A 14063-nucleotide genomic window follows, 5' to 3' on the forward strand; every position below is an offset into this window, starting at 1 on the left:
CTGATTTTTGTATAATGATTTCCATAAATATTTCTGTGTGTTGTGTATATGTGAGCAAGTCAACCATCTTGCTGAGCTTTTTAAAACAAATTGAAATTTTTAATTAAGGTTGAAAAGGCTTTCCACATTATATTGAATAGAAATAGTAGAGCAGACATCTTTGTCTTTCTCCTAAATGTAAAAATTGAAATGTCTCAGTATTTTACCATCAAAACTGTTTGGTTGTAAATTCTGTGGCTGTTGCAGGTAGCTTCTGGGAGATTAAGATTGTTCTTTTCTGCTTCTAACTTGGGTTGAGAGGCTCTGTTTTTGTATGTTAAAAAGATATTGAAATTTATCAGATGTTTTTATGATTTTTATTGAAATGATATTATTTTATTTGCTAATCTGCTAATGTGTTATGCTGATTCGTTTTTTAGTGTCACACTTTGCATTACTAAGACAATACCAAATCAGTCATGCTATATATTTTTTTATGTATATAACTGGATTCGGTTCAGCCATTTTTTTTTAAAGAATTCTTCACGTTCAGCATTTCATGGTAATTCCCATTGAACACCTGAGATTCGAAGGGTCAGATTCGGTGTTTCACCAAGACGGTCCACCCTTGGGCGCTAACAACAAAGTACATCGGAAACAATGCCTGTACCCTTTGAACTGTTCCAAGGAACACCGTTGCTATCAGCCCGGGTGAAACCATGGTGTCCTGGTTAAAGTTCAGCACTACAGCTCCAAGATACTTTTGTGTTTTCGACCAACATTCTGGATTGTATGCAGCTTAACAACCTTGGGAGCATAGTGATTATAGGCTTACCCTCAACAGTCTTAGATCTGTGGCCAAAACCTAAGGCTATGCTCTTGCTCTCAGTTAAGATACAAACTTGTATTTTCTTTTTTTTTTAATTTTTTTAATGTTTTATTTATTTTTTTGATACAGAGAGAGACAGAGCATGAGAGGGGGAGGGTCAGAGAGAGAAGGAGACACAGAACCGGAAGCAGGCTCCAGGCTCTGAGCTGTCAGCACAGACTCAGAGCCTGATGCGGGGTTTGAACCCATGAACGTGAGATCTGACCTGAGCCGACGTCGGAGGCCTGACTGACTGAGCCACCCAAGAGCCCCACAAACTTGTATTTTCCACACCTCTAACTCTGAAGTCCAGGGTCTTGTCTCGGGATCGCCTCAGTCAGGTCTGGGAGGCACTGCAGGTGGATTCATGCCAACGCTGATTCCCCTCTAGGTATGAATTTGTGAAACTGCACAAGTTATGTGCTTCCAAAATACACTGGTGGGACAGGCCTGGGGGAGACCTTGCCATTCCAAGAGGGGGAAGGAGGGAAGGAGGAAGAGGTGGCAGGTCCCAGCCAAGTCCAAAACCCAGCGAGGCAAGCTCCAGTAGATCATAAGATTTGAGAATAATCCTGCTGGGCACCAAGGCCCCCCATCCAGGCCCAGTGAGGTGATAGCACCGCCACCATGGCCCCCCTGCTACTCCACACCTACTCTGCCCTTAAAAGCAAAAATTCATGCATGATTTTAAAAAAGTAACAAAATCGAAGGAACAGTAAAGCCAATAGTTTCAACTTGATAAAACTAATAAAAGGGACAAGAGTAGGTGATGGTCCATGAAGAAACAAAAATAGGAAGAAAAGGCACATAAGGCCAATATCAAAAATGATGAAAAGGACATCATATCTGAGGCAGATAGCTACAGATAATATAGTACAATAATAACTTGGGGATCATTTCAAAATATAAAAAGTTGCATATCAATAGATAAGAAATATTTGGACAAATTATTAGAAAATATCACTTGTTCAAATCAATTCAAGAAAAAATATGAAAAGCCTGAAAACTCCTATAGTTATTTTTTAATGTTATTTATTATTTTGAGAGACAGAGACAGAGCACGAGCAGGGGAGGGGTAGAGACAGGGAGACACAGAATCGGTAGCAGGCTCCAGGCTCCGAGCTGTCAGCACAGAGCCCAAGAACCACAAGATCACAACCTGAGCCAAAGTCGGATGCTTAACCCAGTGAGCCACTCAGGTGTCTCTAAAATACTAAAAAAAAAAAAAAAAAAAAGGAACCAGAAATTAGGAATTCAGGAAATCCTATCCACGCTGCAAAGAAGGAGAGAACAGCAAGGGTGTGGCCGACCGGCCCTCTGATAAGAGGTCATGGCAAAGTGGAACTTCTTCATACTGTCTCTGTTCTGTTTGTACTTGCCCTAGAAATGTAAGCATGCGTAGTCAACCCCACAAATCCGAAAGTGATCAAATCTCCCCCTTCCTCCTGGGCAATCCCTGGATCTTGGGATATTTTAAATTTGCTTCCCTCTCTCCTGAATTAAATGTTATTGTCTCCATTTTTAAGTTCATCTTGTTTTGTTTTTTAATCCTCTTGACATTATTACCACTGTTTTATTTAGTTGATATTAATTTACATTTGCTTATATGTTTACCACTTCCTCTGTTCTCTTAAACTTATCCTTCATGACCAGTTTCTCTCTGTCTAAAGTACATTCCTTAGAATTTCCTTTCGTGAGATTGTGTTGCTGGCAGGTTCTCTTCTCTTAGTTCTCATTTGCCTGTAAGCAAAAGAATTTCACCCTCATCTTTGAAAGATGCTTCTGCTGTGCATAGATTTCTAGGTTCTAGACGAGATTTTCTCATAGCAAGTGAATATGTCTTTCTTCTTCTAGCTTCTGTTGATAGTGCTAGAAGTCAGGTGTCATTCCAGCTGCTGTCATGTTTGGGCAATCTATTTTTTTTTTTTTTTTACTCTGGATGACTTCAGATGGAAGGCTGCAGCCTTACTGTTATCTAGATGTGAAATTATTCTCATCAGTCATGCCTGGGATTTGCTAAGCTTCTTGAGTCTGTGGGTCTACTCCGGAGTCTGAAAAAGTCTCACTGTTATATTTTCAACTATTGCTGTGTTCTCTTCACTCAGCTCTCAGAACTTGGACCAGATACTGGCCAGCACCTCTCACCTCGCTCCTGCCATGTTTACCCTTTCTGCTGTGTTTTCCATTATTTTCTCTCCCCATCATGTTCTGATTTGTCTTACAATTCACAAATTCTCTCTTCTGCTCTGTTCATTTTCCTGCCAATTATATTTATATGATTTTCATCTCCAGAAGTTCTGCTTGGTTATTTTCCAGATATGGCGTGCCACATTTTATTGCCTTTTCCCTGCAGTAAGCTCGAGTTTGCCAACTGGTTGTATTTTGCGAATTATAAGTTGCACTTTTTTTTTACATTTTAACATCTTTGAAATAGTTCTATATATGAAAACCAATGTTGTTTTATAATCACTATCAGCCAAAAGCACCCATAGAGAGATCATTAATATGCACACAAGATGGAACTAAGAAACTGGTAGAAAAGGAAGAAAAGTATTTGTAAGATAGATCACTATAAAGCAGGTGTGAGATTTTTTTTCTCCACTTAAGATACCGGAAGTAGGATATGGAAGCACCATTTAATTTTCAATAAACGATCGCATTTTCCCAGATCAACGTGCTTTCACACGGAACACACGGGAGGTGAAGGGGGACTGATGATCATGGGCAGAACCGGGGGGCCACCCTCTGCACCTGTCCCGGACCCGGCACTGCGGGCACTTCACACGTGCCTGGTTTCCTCCCGCTGACTAACAGGTCACCACCAACCCGGCACCCTCGAACGACCCCCATCCATTCTGCCACAGCTCCGTGCCCACGTTCTGGGCGTGGCACAGCTAGATTCTGAGTTCAGGGTCTCCTGAGGCTGAAATGAGGGTGTTGGAGTCTCCTCTGAGGCTTGGGGTCCTCTTTGTGGCTCTCGTGACTGTTAGCAGGATTCATATCCTTGCAGCTGTGAAACTCATGGAGGCTACAGGGGCACCTGGGGGGCTCAGTCGGTTAAGCACCCAACTTCGGCTTGGGTCATGATCGCACAGTTTGTGGGTTTGAGCCCTGCATCGGGCTCTGTGCGGACAGCTCAGAGCCTGGAGCCTGCTTCAGATTCTATGTCTCTCTCTCTCTGCCCCTCCCTTGCTCTCTCTCTCTCTCTCTTTCTCAATATTAATAAGCATTGCACAAACTGATGGCTGAAGAGGGAGGGGGGAAGGGGATGGGGGTGATGGTCATCGAGAGGGGCACTTGTGGGGAAGAGCACTGGGTGTTATATGGAAACCAACTTGGCAATAAACTATATAAAAATATTTTTTAAATGTCAGTAGATCAAAAAAAATTTTAATTAAAAAGATAAAAATAATAAAATAAATAACATAAATAAATTTGTTAAACCTCAGGGAGGCTCCATCTCCAAGGTCAATGGGAGAATGCCTGTCTTAACCAAACTTCTGTAGAGAGTTCACTAGATGAGGTCAGGTCCACCCAGGATAACCTCCCGTCCATTCATTCAGAGCCAGCTGGTTAGTGATGTACCCCTGGGAGGGACGGACTACCCCGTTCTCTCTGGTCCTGCCCGTCCTCAAGGGAGGGATGCACAGCATGCTTACAGCAGGCGGCAGGGACCTAAAGGATCACTTAGAGTTTCTGCCTTCGAGGCTGTCCTGGAAGGACCATCTCAAAGCTTCCATTTGGCTCTTCCTACCCTCGCTCCCCCGGATATGGAGATCGTGCATGGGTCGGACCAGTTTTTGAGTACGTGTATTCCCATTATACGCTTGGTAACGGTGGAGCTAACCACAGGCTAGATGCAGGCACCGCTGGGTCCACTGAGTGACAGTCCCAGGTCAAGATGCCACCGCGCCATGCTGACTGGCGGACCGTGGTGGGGGAACCATGGCGGTTTCCAGGAAGCAGCGGCGACCACCTCTGACTTCAGGAGTTTCCAGCCCTGCCTCCCAGCGGCCGTCGGCCCAGACTGGGATTTCCTTCCGCGCTCTGCGAACCAGCCCTGCCTTCCAGCCTTCCAGGTTCGGGAACCCCAACCCCTTCCATCTGTCTCTCAAGCCCCAGAGGCGGTCGCTGCTCCTTGTGGTCGCTGCCTCTGTGGGGCCTCACCATGTGCTTTTTTGCCTTTTTAGTCCTCTGATGTCTGTTGAATCAACTCTCTGTTTTAAAATCTCTTTACCACAAGGACGAGCCCAGAGGACAGCGTGCTAAGCAAAGCATGCCAGTCACAGAAGGACAGATGCCGCACGGTTCTACTTACAGGAGGGATCTAAAGGAGTCAGACTGAGGGCGCCCGGGAGAGGGGGGTGGGCTCCGTCGGTTCTGCGTCCAACCCTCGGTTGTGGCTCAGGCCAAGATCTCACGGTGGTGGGATGGAGCCCCACGTCGGGCTCTATGCTGGGCACGGAGCCTGCTTGGGATTCTCTCTCCCTTTCTCTCCCTCTCCCCTGCTTGCACACACTCTCTTTCTTTCAAAATAAATAAACTTTAAAAATAAATCAGTAAAAGAGTCACAGTGACAGAAGCAGAGAGTGGAATGCGGTTGCCGGGGGTGGGGAGGGGAGGAGAAATGTGGCGATGTCAGTCAGTGGACATAAAGTCTCAGTTACGTAAGAGGAGCAAGTTCTAGAGATTTGCTGCACAACATTGTGCCTCACTGGACAGCATCATGCTATGCACCTGGAAGTTATCAGAGTGATTGCCGCCATGTCTAGTGTTCTTGCCACGAAAACAAAAAAGAGCCGCGAGGAAGCTTCTGGAGCTAATGGATATATCAGTTCCCTTGATTGTGGTTTCACAGGTGTCCCAAGTCATCAAATTGTACTCCTTAAATATGTGCATGAGTTGTATATTAATTGTATCTGAACAAATCCGTTTAGAGATAAGTTAATAAAATAAAATGCCTCTGTTAAAAAATAGCGGCTACAGCTCCTGTGTTCCCGCCTGGAGCCAGGCCCCCGCCCGAAGTTTCCTCCACACTAGAACGAGTAGGTAACCTCCGTGTGTCCACCGCACTGGCCACTGGGCCGAAATACAGCTGAACTCTGGGTTCCTCACAGCCGCGCTGTGGTACAGACTGTTCCATGCGCTGGAACATTCTACAGCTGTGGCCTGCGTGGGGGGTAACGCTGGAGCCGACGGGGAGGCGGTCCTGCCTATGCGCCCCCCCCCCCCCGAGAGGGATGGCCGAGGCTTCGCCAGGCTCTGGCTGCCCCTGCGTGGACGCGCGCACCGGGTGTGCGTCTCCCCGCACCTGTCACAGTTCACGTGTAACGTATGTAACGCATTGTGCTCGTTATTTCAATCCTGACACCGATGCCTTTACAACTCACATGAACTTGCAGCCCTGTTCCCCCCACACCTGCGTCTCCCCCACGTGCCTCTCACTTGAAAGGATGTTGAAGCGGTTTCAGTGCAAGAGCAATGGTCTTGAGGACATCAGTGACCTCGCAGCGTGTGCAGACCACAGGGCAGGAGCGGGGACTTACCTCGCCCTGAGCCCCCGCAGCGGCAGTCGGATCACCCAGCGCCAGGGAGCGTGACCTCGGGTCCTCTTGCACTGCTCCTGGAAGACAATGGCAAACATGTTTATCCTAGACAATTAAGACTAATATTCATGCCTTTTTCGGCCTTAATCCATTTATAATTATTCACAGACTGTATTTTTCAGAGGTCATCTGATTTATCATGGATATACATTTAAATCTAAATATTTTTACATTGATTCATAGAAACTAAACCCATATAATATATATCTAAGAATCCTGCATCTCCAAAGTAACAATTTTTAGGAAATTTGTGCTAAAATTATCGTGAAAGTCCAGAAATAAATTATATAATTTTTCATGAATTTAACTCCTGTGTGTCAGATCATCACTTCATTTTTCCCAAAAGTATTACATCTAAATAAAACTTAACGCATTTTTGGAAGACCCCAGGGGACTTCAGAAATGAGGTCGTGCAGAGGATGGCTGCTGTTCCGTGGCCGTTGGCTCCCTCCCCAGGAGCCCGCCTCCTGCCCCTCCTCCCGGGTCCCGGGTGTGCCCTTCCCCACCTGCGTTATGGGCGCAAGACCGTCGGCGGGTATAGAATATTAGTTACACTTAAAACTTGTGTCATTGTATCAACATATTAGTTATGTAGAAGGAATACAGTACCCAACTGTGAGGCTTTTTCCTCAAAGAAATTTTTTTTTAAGTAGACTCCATACCCAACACAGGGCTTGAACTTATGACCCTGAGGTCAAGAGTCACATTATCTACCAACTGAGCCAGCCAGATGCCCCTCCTCAAAGTATGGAATTTTAGAGAAATTTCATACTTATCATCTATCAATTGTACCAATTTTAAGTATAATATATTCAAAATGAAGTCATAAAGAAGGATTACGGTTCCATTTAACCATTAGAGATGAGAAAGCACAGATTTAGACTTCCTCTAACAAGCATACCTTTTAGCAACCGACATGGCCAGAAAAGTACTTTTCAGTGATAAATCCTTAACACGATTGCTTAGCAGTCAAACAAGGAGGTGTGTTCAGAAATGTCACAGAACACTGACCTGGATTTTATTACTCAGCAGCATTCAGAAGCAAAATAATGGTAAAAATCAAACTCTAGGTTGAAATGTTAACTTCCTAAGGCATGATGATTATACATGGCCTTTCGTTTTTGGATTCCTTCTAAAAGATGTCGAGCCCATCTGGACTCCCACCAATCAATCCCCACCCAGTGGTGCTGTGAAGGGGCAAGGCCGTGGCCTTGACTTTGCCGGAGCATCTGACCCTGGACCACCGCCACCTCGCTCCACGGTTCTCACCCCACATCCATTGCCCCCTTACACCTCTCTTGAATTAGAACCTGTCCTGCTTCCCATCTTCACAAAGAAACTCGAGTTCTCTGTAACTGCTTCATCTACTTTCTGTAATTAAAAAAAAAAGCCAACTCACAAGTATTTATTGAACAGCCACTGCTTTCCTGTTTCCCTATGTTGGGTTCCTTATTAGCCTGCTCCCTGCCTTCCAGGGTATTCCCCAGCTGGTGCGAGCCCATCCTGATGCCATCCAGTGTGAGCCGCAGAACCGTGCAACCAGCAGAGAGGGGAATTCGGACACATAGAAGGTCCGCTAAGCGATTTGTATAAGAAATGGCCTCTGTTTAAGAACACAGACTATCCCTTCATTAAAGGTAACATTCACTGTTTATTTCTATTAAATTCTCATATCACCAATACTGTCATAGAGAAAGAAAATTTAAGGAATTCACATATTAGAGAGTATGACAGATTCTTAGCTTCCTGGTTCATGGGAAAATATCCAGGAGATCTTGACAGAAGAGAAGGTTAGTAAATTGTTGAAAATGGCTCACAGCAAGTTCTCTAAGAATCAAAAATGGAGGACAATCCCCAACGTCTCGATGCAAGTCTGCGTGGGCCTCCCTGGTGTCCTCCCAGCTGCACATGGTCCCCCCACATACCTCACACAGCCTGAGCCCACTGGGAGCCTTCCAACCCCGGGAAGTGACGGGTTTACCAAATTAAAACATTTTATCAATTACCAAGACATTCCTATGAACCATTCTGTGGTACTGAAAAAAGGTGTTTCCTCTTCAAGATTTTACTGTGTAGGCAAGATCCCTATAATGTGTAAAATAAGACCAAACAAAATAGCTCTTGCAACAGTTTATCAAGAGTAGACACACACACACACCAACCTTGGGTTTCGGGCTGCCTTTCTCCCACCTGAGCGGTGAGCTGGCTCTCCCGTGGCCCCCTGGCCCCCCAGCCCAGGGGAGGGGACGTGGCAGGTCCCACCCTCGGCGACGGTTAGCCCCACACCCTTCTAGATCTGAGCTCCTCACCCTTGGTCAGGCGTTCAGTTTCTAACCACGAGTCGGATCTGTACTTCTCTTGGGCTTTCATTTTACTAAAAGAGGCAGAAAGAAGGGAAGATGTCAGTAAGCGCTAAGTGCTGGAGCCTGACCTGTATTTGCATCCTACGTAACCAGAATATGGGCTGATGCCGTTAGACTCCTTAGTCAAGCCAAAGTTTGTGTTTAGAACATTCCAAATAAAAGAGATCTGACAATTGCATCAAGGTTTCATAGGGAATCAAAATCACGGAGCAAATGAATATATATATATATATATATATATATATATATATATATATATAGTGATTTTCCATGTGATTCACATGCTTGCTTTTCAGCAAATGTGTGAACTGAGTGCCCTGAGCATAAGATGAAATACCATGGTCATTCTGAAAGGCTACCCAGATGTTACTGAAAGCTCTGCACCCTGCGTCATTCCTGTCATGAGAAATGTCTTTTCCTTTTCACCTTTAAAGGACACTGGTCTTAGAACTGAATCTTTTGGAACATGGCTTTCAGTACCTCAGCTTCTTGCACTGAAGTTGATCCAAATGCTAAGGGCTACAGTCAGGTGCATAAGGCTTCTAGGCACAGAAGGTGGCCCTCGGAGGCAGCGTTTCTTCTCATCCCGCTAAATGATTCTTTTGAAGCACATTTATGTAGGAAACATGCCATATTTATATTTTTGCACCAGCTTGGATCTTTTTTCTTGTACTCTGCACTATTACACCATCTCACCTACACTGATGTATCATTAGCTACAATTATCGTCTCTTTGTATGATTTTTGTGTTATCATTCGCTTTGTTGGAGTTTCATTTGCCCTATTTTTGTGATAAGAATGGACCAAAATTCTCCAATAAGCAGCAAAAAGAATGGGGAGAGGCATCTTTTAAAAAACATACTCATACTACAATATACAAGATGAATTACAAGCTATAATTAAATTTATGTGGACACCAACATCCCTGGGCCCTTCACAAATTAATGATCTCTGGGAAATAAACAACAATTTATAGTTGCCCTCATTCTGTTTTCATTATACATTATTTATCTACATATACAAAGTGTTGTTTATAAGAGGATTTGGGTGCCTGTGAGTCGAGGAAATTTTACAATAAGGGGAAAAAACAAGAGAAACCTCATTAACAAATGTATCAGTTTTCAGCGGTGTTATTAGGATTTTGTGGAGATGCTGAAATCAATTACAGTCTTTTCAAAGTACATTTGTTAAAAGCACTTAACTGCTTTCAAAGTTTTCAAAACTTTCTAGAAGAAATTTCTTTCTCTATATTCTTTACCAGAAGAAATCTCTCTATATATGTTTCTGAAAACTGGACTTTACGTCACAGGGAGAGACCCAGCATGTGACTTCACTGTAGGGACGTTGCAAACCAGACCGCACATTGTTCCGAGGACCGCACGGTCGGGCTTACCCATCTGGGGGGCCCGGAGTGGCCTCTGGGGACCCCCATCTGGAAGCCTGCTCTCTCTCCAGAGCCGACTCCAACCTCAGTGTGGCTGACGGGTCCCGTGTATGAAATCGCTGCATCGCCCTGGCGTTTTCGGCAAAGTCAGGGAAGTAGGTGTTCATTCCCATCTCCTATTTACAATGTTCTAAATCCAAACTATATTGAGAAGGTGCTCAGAATATTGCTTTTCTTGAATAGTAAACAGGAAAATTGCTTATTATTAAATCACATTTAATTTATAAATGTATAACTTTATAAATTATATTATTTAATATTATTAAAAGACACTGTTTGGGGGGCATAGTTTTGGCATAGTATTAAAGATCCATAGGGACACCTGGGTGGCTCAGTCCATTAAGCGTCTGACTCTCGGTTTTGGCTCAGCTCATGAGTTCCAGCTCCATGTCCAGCTTTGCACGGAGCCTGCTTGGGACTCTCTCTGCCTCTCTCTCTGCCCCTCCCCCACTCACTTGTGCCCTCTCTCTCTCTCCAGACAAATAAGTTTTTAAAAAAGATTCATATGAAAAGTCTTATTTTTATACTTACCACCATGGTACCTGCCCCCTGCCTGCCTCCCCACCCCCCCCACCAAGATCAGGGTAGATTTCATGTGAAAAGGCTTTTTGCAGGTTGAGAGCTGCACAGTTTGACCTAGTTCAGCAACTTCATCATCCTGATTCCAGCTTTGCTCTTTTCCACCCTGTGAGCTTCGCGGACTGTGACACCCACCCTCACTCCTGTAACCGACTTGGAGCTTCCTAGACTCCACTTCTTTGGTTACTCCTAAGGGCAAGGTCACTCCCTGAGGATGCTTTTCATCTCTGATGCTAGAATGTAGAAACTAAAAGATATGAAACGCTAACGTGGAAAAAGGAAAATCAGCATCAATAAGTGTAGGAGAAAAGATACACAACAGTAAACGCTGATGCAAGACTACCGAAGAGGTCATGACAGATTTTGTATGACCAGTGAAAAACTCTAGAGGTGCTCCCAGTGCAAATGCAGAGCCTGGATTTGACAGAGCTGCTAGGCGGTGAGGGGCCACATCAACTTAAGACACACTGGGCAGGAGCAGACTCCTTCCTGGGCTCAGCCGGTGTGATTGGAGAAACCGTTCATTCTTCCAAGGCAATGACAGTTATACTGACCTGATTAAGAAAGGTCACTATTCCAAACTTTATTCTTCGAGATTAGCTTAAATATTAGAGTAGGCATTGAACGTCTACAGCACGCCCATCTGTGAAACAGCTCCCCTCTAAGCATATGTATAGTTCACACAACTTAGTAACATCACAGCATTAAGCCTCTGTTCCCAGATGATGGCCCTGTCACTGCCTGGTCCCATCACTCCATGGCAAGTTCTGAGGCTGGCACGTGACAGTTCGGGGGTGAAAGAAACTAAAGACACACCCCAAAGCGTGTGTGGACATGGAAAAGAGAAAGTTTACTACGCACAGACTTTTCTGAAATCCCTCCAAGATGCTCTTTAGTGCAAAACAAAAACTGAATTCAAAAGAAGGAAACAGGGGTGCCTGAGCGGCTCGGGAGGTTAAGCATCTTCTCATGGTTTACGGACTCAAGCCCCACGTCGGGCTCTGTGCTGATGATGCAGAGCCTACTTGGTGTTCCCTCCCTCTCTGCCTCTCCTCCACTTGTACGCACGTGCGTGTGTGCACCCTCTCTCAAAATAAATAAATAAACTTTAAAAATATCAGAAGAAAGAAGAAAACAACAGACCCAAGAATGATGGCAGCCTAACCAGTAACCTATGGTTGAATCTAAAATACTGTCAATGAATAAGTATCTGGATCTGACGCCCAAAAAAATCCCAGCACCAGGGCCGGGGTGGAACTGCCAGCGTTCTCGAACACCAGTAGAATGCAGCCTGCCCTCAATAGCTGCAGCACCCGCGTGATTTCTGTGGAGGCAGCGATTTTCACAGATCAGTGCCTCTGCTATCTCACAATCTGCAAATAAGCAAATTTCTCAAGTCTTCTACAAAAGATGTGCCCCATAGAAACCAGGTACACAATTTTGAATATTTTGTTACTAATGAGCACACGAGCATCTCGGATCCTTACCATAAGAGGAAATGTCACAGATTCTATATCATGGAACTTGATGTGCTTGCAAAATATATTTCTTCAGATTTTGTTGGGCTCAACTGTGATGTTATTATATTACATGTAATTGTACTAGAACTTGAGATAAGGCTGCATCTCAAATATACTTACATGTGATACGTGATACGAAGGGCTTTTAAGAGAGAAAATACTTCCTGGAATAGGCTTGCCCCTGTGTTAATAATCAGAGAATCAAACCGGGCACAGCACATGACCAAATTCTCATGGGAACTAAAAGGAAACAAGTGCCCACAAACAAATCACAATTATAAGACGTTAGACAATTCAGACACAAACCAAGATCTGGCAGGGAAGAAATGTAACAGTAAAAATAGTACAGGCATGGGGCGCCTGGGTGGCTCAGTTGTCTAAGTGTCCGGCTTCGGCTCAGGTCATGATCTCATGGTTCGTGGGTTCGAGCCCTGTGTCAGACTCTGCGCTGACAGCTAGCTCAGAGCCTGGAGCCTGCTTCAGAGTCTATATCTGCCTCTCTCTCTAACCCTCCCGTGTTCGCGCTGTCTCTGTCTCTCAAAAATTAAAAAAAAATTTTTTAAATTTAAAAAAAAAAAGAAAATAGTACAAGCATTAGGGCACGGGGTCCTGAGCACCAACTGGGTCTGGCTCTGAGGAGTTAGAGCCTAGACATGTTCTGGAACATCTCAGACCTGAATGCTGAAATATAATGTTGATGCATATATGATGGGCATTTGTATTAGAAGTATCCTATACATATGTGTGTGTATGTGTGTGTGATATATACATATTGTGTATGTGTATGTGCACAACAGGATATATATAAACATAGACATAGACATAGATATATAGGTATAGATATGCCTCTGATGCCTGCACATTGTGGACACACAGCTTTTTACTCTGTAGTTAAATACAGACCAAAAAAGAGTTAGCTTGCAGAAATTGTAGTAATTTTAAGCCTCAGCCAAAACCTTAGACTTGATGAATCAGGAAACTGAACTGAAGAATGTTTAGGAATTATAAACTCAGCTGATTTCCAAATTCGTTAATTTCATGATGTGTTTTAAACATAGGATTACCTGTATTTCCAAGCACAATCTACTGTTACAATTTGTAAGAGAAGCAAGTAGAAATTGATCTTAAAAAGAGAAGTATGCATTTGAATAGAGAAGCCCTGACATTCAGCCAAGTGCAGGCACTATTAGATATACAAGAAAGGGTGTTGGGTTATTGTTGGTGAATTAACAGGGGAAGGCGTGCAGACGTGGGACTGGGACTCGTACCTCCCTGAGGCCTCCTGCGGGGCCTCTAGTCTTTCATCCTACAGACGAGGGAGCTCTCCTTTTGCTCAGCGTGATGCAAACACTCCCAGGACTTCCCTCCTGGAGATCTTTCTGGAGCAGGGCATCGGAAAACCTCGGTCCTAGCCCTCGCAACGGCCCCAAGAAGCCGCTGCCTGCAGGCCAACGGCTGCTGCCTGGGGTTGGAAGGGCCCTGCCCCAGAGTTCCGAGGCGGCTCCTGCCCGGATGGCAGTTACATGGGAAGACCCAGCCGTGCAGACTTGAGGGGCGCCCGCGTGTAATGGAGTCAGCCCTGGGGAAGGAGGACGCCCTTCCCTGGGTGACAGCGTGGGAGAAACCAGGGATGGCTCTGTGGCGATGACACAGTGATACTGGACTGGTGGGCCCAGCCTCTGCATTGTGGACCTCAGATGTATA

The 14063-nt window shown here is 44.7% G+C and overlaps 1 protein-coding gene across 3 annotated transcripts in view; it reads right to left on the bottom strand.

The window, feature by feature from the left end:
* LOC115277050 (serine/threonine-protein kinase MRCK alpha-like) overlaps positions 1-13814 on the bottom strand; it is a 54934-nt gene extending 41120 nt beyond the window's left edge. For all 3 annotated transcript variants that reach the window (XM_029921148.1, XM_029921147.1, XM_029921149.1), the window contains exons 1-3: positions 13628-13814; positions 8763-8827; positions 6394-6470 (exon numbers count right to left, since the gene is read on the bottom strand). In XM_029921148.1, coding sequence (XP_029777008.1) covers positions 6394-6470; positions 8763-8823 — 138 coding nt within the window. In that variant the 5' untranslated portion in view covers positions 8824-8827; positions 13628-13814. The remainder of the gene's footprint in view (positions 1-6393; positions 6471-8762; positions 8828-13627) is intronic.
* Between the last annotated feature and the right edge of the window lie 249 nt (positions 13815-14063).

This window comes from Suricata suricatta, chromosome 13 (assembly GCF_006229205.1).
Source record: "Suricata suricatta isolate VVHF042 chromosome 13, meerkat_22Aug2017_6uvM2_HiC, whole genome shotgun sequence".
In the NCBI taxonomy this organism is placed as follows: Eukaryota; Metazoa; Chordata; class Mammalia; order Carnivora; family Herpestidae; genus Suricata; species Suricata suricatta.